This window comes from Quercus lobata, chromosome 7 (genome assembly GCF_001633185.2).
Source record: "Quercus lobata isolate SW786 chromosome 7, ValleyOak3.0 Primary Assembly, whole genome shotgun sequence".
Taxonomy (NCBI): domain Eukaryota; kingdom Viridiplantae; phylum Streptophyta; class Magnoliopsida; order Fagales; family Fagaceae; genus Quercus; species Quercus lobata.
Genome location: NC_044910.1, coordinates 5,901,658 through 5,908,085, shown reverse-complemented (window position 1 = coordinate 5,908,085; position 6,428 = coordinate 5,901,658). Strand labels below are relative to the sequence as shown.

The following is a 6,428-nucleotide window of genomic DNA, read 5'->3' as shown; positions in this document are numbered from 1 at the left end:
AATGTAAAATTTATGAATTCTAGTTAGTTCAACTCATAAAATTTCTTATCATTAAATAAAAAACCTAAAATTCACAATTTCTACTTATATAAAAAATCAATCAGTATTATCATGAAGCGGACATCATAATTAAGTTTGAAATACTTTTATATTTTAAAAAAAAAATAAGAAATTAAATTAAACAAAGAGATTTAATTTGTGAGAGATAAAACAACGGGTTTTTTTATATTTAAAAAAAAAAAATTCCCCTAATTAATATAAGCACCTTTTGTGACTTTATGCGAGATGTATTTTTGATGGCCTCGCCATTTTGATTGTTAGCTGATCCTTACAAATTGGTGTTAGGTAGGAGTATTAACTTCCTTCTTAGCTGATCCTTACAAATTGGTGTTGGGTAGGAGTATTAACTTCCTTCTTAGCTGATCCTAACAAATTGGTGTTAGGTAGGAGTAGAAATTGGTGCTTCTTTTACTTATTGCAAGATGTACGTCTCATCTGTCCTAGAGAATAATGGACCTGGCAGTCTCGCCATTCTTCTTTCTCAACTTGAATTTCGATCTCAAGTGGTCCTTGTTAAGTTGGTCCTTGCAAAGCACTATTTATTTCTATAGCTCTAGGTCTGTAAGAAATAATACTCTCAATTACAAAACTCATTTTTGTTGACATACACACCTAACTCTAGAGAGAGGCTTCCTCAAAGATTATAAAGGAAGAAGATTGAACATTGAGTGTTTAGAGCTCTGAGATCCGAAGTCCTTATAAACAAATAATAATAATATTTTTAATCTGTTCCAAATTTTTAATCTGTTCCAATTTTCATAGTCTAGCATTTGGGATTTTGGGGTACTAAATATGATCTCAATATTAGAATGTCATCAAAATTACTATATATTTGGATTTTGCTCAAAATAATCAATTGTAAACATAATTGGCTTCGTGAAAAGGACTTCAAGAAAAAATAATAAATAATAATATAAAATAATATTTTAGTTCTTAAACTTTACTAAAAGTTTATTTTTTTTAATCCTTAAACTTCTCATCCTTAAACTATTGAAAAAAAAAATTCTTTTCTTTTTCCCTATTCTTATCTCTTAACTATTAAAAAAGTTTAAGAGCAAAAGGTAAAAACTTTTCAATAGTTTATGGATTAAAAATGAACTTTTCAATGCTTTGGGAACAAAAAAAGAATTTTTTAAAGTTTATGGATGAAATACAGACTTTTGGTAAATTTAAGGACCAAAATAATATTTTACTCATAATTATAATAATAAATAAATCTAGAGAGGAAAAAAAATGGAAAATAAGATCCTAACGAAGCCCACACATGGGCCACTTGTTGGGAGAGAGTATGGCCCATATAGGTCAGAAAAAGGCCTATTTTCATTTTCTCACCCTACAAAAACTAATGGATCCCACCTTGGGCCGAATAAAAACGTTGAGCACGCACTTCCCAGACATTTATAACTGTGAAGTGTGAAACTCTAGCTTTTTTTTGAGTTAATGTGAAACTCTAGCTTTTTTTTTTGAGTTAAGGTGTCGCGGTGTAGTTGTGAAACTCTAGCTAAATTTTAGTTAATGGCTCTCCTAAATTTTTTTTTTTTTTAAACTATACTACATTAATATAAATTAGCCTCATTGCAGGTACTCTACGTGGGCGAAAATGGGTAATTACCCATAAAAATGAAACTATTCAGTTAGTTGGCCCGGTTTTGAAAGAAATTGGGAAACTAGCAACTCGAGCCTCAGAGGCTCGATTTTGGCCCTCTAAATCGAGCCTTTGAGGCTCGGTTTACGTGCTTTGAGAAAACGTTGATGTGGCAGGAGTCTACGTGGAACTCGAGTTTTTAAGACTCGAGTTCCACGTAGGTGCCACCTCCTAAACTCGAGTCTCTGAAACTCGGTTTACGTAAAAAGTTAAACCGAGTCTCAAAGACTCGAGTTTTAAGCAAAAACACGCGCGCGTTGAACTCGAGTCTTTGAGACTCGGTTTTAACTTTGAAACCGAGTCTTAGAGACTCGAGTTTCAAAGCATTATTCCCCCTGCTGTCTGGTCATATCAAGCTGTCTTTGCTGTGCTCTGTGCACTATTAGCTGAATACGTGCTCTGTGCTAGTCTATTAAGCTTCTGTGCTAGTCTATTAAGCTTGTGCTGAAGGACATGTGAATATAATTTGTCTGTTGCTTGTGCTGAAGGACATGTGAATATAATTTGTCTGTTGCTTGTGCTAGTCTATTAGTCTATTTTGGTGCTTGTGCTAGTCAACAACAGTCTTTGTTGCTTCGTACACTATTAATTGAGTACGTTGCTGAAGGACATGTGAATATAATTTGTCTGTTTTGAGACATATTCAAAAAATATGTTAAACTAGCACAAGCACCAAAAACTCTCATACAATCAGACTAATAATAAAAAACTCTCACACTACTCTCAGATGCAGAGAATATTTTGACTAAACACAACTCTCACACCTTCAACAACTTGAATCACAAAGCCTCAACAACTCTCACACCTTCAGCAACTTCAATCACAGAACCTCTCTTAAGAACTCTCACAGAGACTCAAACTCTCATACATATTTAGCAGCAAAACATTGCTCCTCTCACTCTCATACAATCTCAGCAGCACATTTGCACATCATTATGTCAAGTAAGGGTCTCCTCACTCTCTAATTAGTTGTTTAGTGTATATAGCTGCTTTAAAAAGTGTTGCTTGCATTGTTTTAGTGTATATGCCATTTCGTAATAAAATATTTGTTTGTATTAGGCTTATATATTTGTTTCCTGATAAGATATTTGTTTGTATTAAAATATGTATATTTGTTTCCTTATAAAAAATACGTATATATATTTATATTTATATTTATATTTATAAAACTATATAATTAAATATTTATATATACATATTTTTATTTATATATTTATAAAACTATATAATTAAATAATTAAATATTTATATAAATATATTTTTATTTTTATATTTATACAACTATATATATAAATACTTATATACTTATATAATTACAAATATTTAATTATATAGTTGTATAAATAGGCTAAATATAAATATATTTATATATATTTATATAAATATTTATTTATATATATTTATATATATATATATATATATATTTATATATATTAAATTAGATGATATGTCTAATTTGATTGATCATGATTATATTCACATTAGTGTTTTTTTTTTCTTTTTTTGTCTGATGAACCCTGCTCTATGTTATTTCATCAATAGTAGTGTAATAGGGTATGGCATTAATTTAAAATTACTTGAATGATGTTGTTACATAATTGCACTCATTCATTTGCACATCCTCATGACTTTTGTTGTTTGGTTTGATATTTTTATTTATATTTTTGTTAGAGCTGAGTTTCAATTTTGTAATGGGGGTGAGTTTTGTCTTCAGTTTTTTTATTTGTTTGAGTATGAAATTATAATGATTGAGTGTGTTTGTATGTGATGTGGGGTGAGTATATGCAATTGTTACACTTTTAGAAGTTGTGATTCTTGTACTTTGAGTAGATAGAAAAGTTTTTGTAATTGATGTGAAATGAAAGAGATCAAATATGTCACTAACATAAATTTAGTTGGCTCTCTAATAGGTGCACAATCTTTGAAGAATATTGACATAAATGTATACTTCGGTGGACACCTTTACAATCCTGAAGGGATTGACGGATTCCCATTTAGAGGGGAGGGTATCGAATGCTACTACATGATGTTACGTCGTAAGTTGAAGACGTTGACTGATTTGAAGAGGAAAATAATGGACGAATTGAAATTGAACCCTGCTTGGTATGACATCAAGATTATTTATCGTTGCCCACAAGAAGTTCTTCATGAACGGATAAATTACGGGTATATGGCGATTAAAGAAGATAAACATGTAAAGATGATGTTTAATAGGATCCAGAAAATGCCCCAAGTAAATGCTGCTGAGTTGTATGTAAGTTTGGAGGCGAGTGTAGACAACAGTACTGAGGTGGTGCAAGAAACATCTACGGCTTTACAATTTACAACCCTAGATGATGGATGCACTACAATGGGAGGGCATGCAATGGGAGGTTATACGCTCTCATCTCAAGATTATGTTGCGAATACTAGTGGAACCCTCTACTCTCAAAAGACACATTTAGAAGAGGAAGACGAAGACGAAGATCATGCTGCGAATGATGGTGAAAATAATGATGATATGGATCAGTACGAAGAGAGGATTGAGTGAGGTGACTTTGAGAACGATGTGGATGAGCATGAAGTCATTCCTAATTTTGAAGAGGAAAATATGGAGTACCATGATGAAGGTGATGCAGATGATGATGATATTGGTGTCCAGCATGATACAGATACGACCACTGGCTACAGACCTCCTGCGGACTCATTCTACGCAAATACTTGGGAAGATATGGTTGATCATTCGCGTCTTCAGATACCATTTCTTTGTACTTGGCAAGATGGGATGCATTTTTGTAAAGGGTTGACTTTTGCAAATAAAGCTGCGGTGAAGCGTGCATTGATAATATACGCAGCAAAGGATAATAGAAATTTCTCCATCCAAAGGTCGAGCACAACTCAATTGTGCGCCGCATGCGTTGACGACAACTGCAAGTGGTACGTTGGGGCATACATGAAGCCTAAATTCAATGGTCTGTGGATGGTCACGTCTTATGTGGGTTCACACAGTTGTATACCCTTTGGGCTGCGAAGAGATGGTAGAATGATGGATTCTAATTTTGTTGCATCAGAAATTGTGGGAAGATTGCGAAAAAAGCACACTGCTACTGTTGATGAGCTTTGGGAGATCATACGTACTAAGTATGATCATGAGTTTTCTTACTATAAAGTATGGAACGCAAAACAAAAGGCAATTGCTAAGATTTTTGGGGATTGGGAGGAGTCTTACCAAAGGTTGCGAAAGTTGTTGTTGGCATACTTGGATCAGGATTCGGGTACCCAGTATAGCTATCACACCATACCTAAGCCATTAGAAGGTACTACGTTACTGCGCTATGTATATTGGGCATTCGCTCCATGCATTGCTGCATTCCAGTATTGCAGGCCAGTGATTAGTATTGATGGAACTCATTTATATGGTAAATACAAAGGGGTATTGATGATTGCAATGACAACCGATGCTAATCAAAAGGTTTTGCCTATCGCCTTTGCTGTTGTGGACAAGGAGTCAGGGCCTAGTTGGGGGTGGTTTTTAGAGTGTCTCAGGACTTCAATAGAGCGTGTTATTGAAAACAAGGACATTTGCATTATTTCTGACCGACATAAAGGTATCAAATGCGCCATTCGAGAGTGGCCTAGAGGGCAAGACGGAAGAGAACGGGTATATCATCGATATTGCCTTCGACATGTTGCTAGCAACTTCAACACACATTTTGATAACCCGACTTTAAAGGCATTGGCCTTGAAAGCTGGATATGAGACTCATGATGCTAAATTTGTGTCCATAATGCAAACCATTAAGGAGGCCGAGATTAATTTACTAAGGGGTGTAGACCCTACTGATCGCCGGATTATACGTTATATGCCATACACATATCTAATGAGTGAGGATGTAGACAAATGGACCCAGTCACATGATGGTGGAAGACGTTACGGGGCAATGACAACCAATACCTCTGAGTGCTTTAATGGGGTTCTTAAAGGTGCCCGCGGTTTGTCCATTGCTGCAATGGTTAAGTTCACTTATTTTAAACTTGTTGCATATTTCCACGATCGACATAAACAAATTACTTCTGATCTCTCTCGAGATAAGGTGTGGAGTGATTATGCAATGGAGATCTATAACAAAAATGAGCAGAAAATTGCAGGACACACTCTGAGGAATTATAATCATGCAGAGGGTATATATCAAGTGGTTACCCCGTATAACGACCATAGAGCTGGAGGGGGAAATCACAGTCATGATGTGCGCATATTTGATAGAACCTGTGGTTGTGGAAAGTGGCAAAACTTGAAGATCTCTTGTTCACATGCAATTAAAGTTCTTAAAGGTCTGCATCTCGATGCGCCCAGCTATATTGACCCATGTTACAGTCTGAACAACGCCATTCTCACATATTCACATAATTTTGTGGTGCCAAAGTCAGAGTCATTATGGACAGATGTTCGCGGACCACGGTGGGTGCTTGACCCACAATTGTTGCGGGCCAAAGGTCGTCCTACGATGTCAAGAATAAGGAATGAAATGGATGGGGTACGGCGAGAACGGGGAAGCCGGAGGGAAGATCCGGAGTTGAGGGAGATTCAACCGAGACAACGATGTAGAGTGTGTCATCAAGAGGGGCATAACCGCAGATGCTGTCCCAATTCCCATGGGGCTTCGACAAGTGGTAGTGCTATGAACTAGGCAAGTGCCGTCACTGTTTTTATATAATATACTCAGAATGTCATTTGGTTTTTGTTC

At 35.4% G+C, this 6,428-nt stretch overlaps 1 protein-coding gene across 1 annotated transcript; it reads left to right on the top strand.

Moving 5' to 3' along the window:
* The first annotated feature begins 2,525 nt into the window (after positions 1 to 2,525).
* On the top strand, positions 2,526 to 6,371 carry LOC115951450. The gene is made up of 4 exons (XM_031068657.1): positions 2,526 to 2,647; positions 3,616 to 4,077; positions 4,324 to 4,853; positions 4,953 to 6,371. Exons 1-4 carry the CDS (start codon positions 2,641 to 2,643, stop codon positions 6,369 to 6,371), a joined length of 2,418 nt encoding a protein of 805 aa, XP_030924517.1. The 5' UTR covers positions 2,526 to 2,640.
* Positions 6,372 to 6,428: the final 57 nt, after the last annotated feature.

What these genes read in the sequence shown, in the direction of transcription:
- LOC115951450 (XM_031068657.1), top strand. An exon ending in GGGAGGGCATGCAATGGGAG is followed by an intron (nt 4,078 to 4,323) that starts GTTATACGCTCT and finishes AAGGTGATGCAG; the next exon opens with ATGATGATGATATTGGTGTC. An exon ending in ATGAGTTTTCTTACTATAAA is followed by an intron (nt 4,854 to 4,952) that starts GTATGGAACGCA and finishes TACTTGGATCAG; the next exon opens with GATTCGGGTACCCAGTATAG.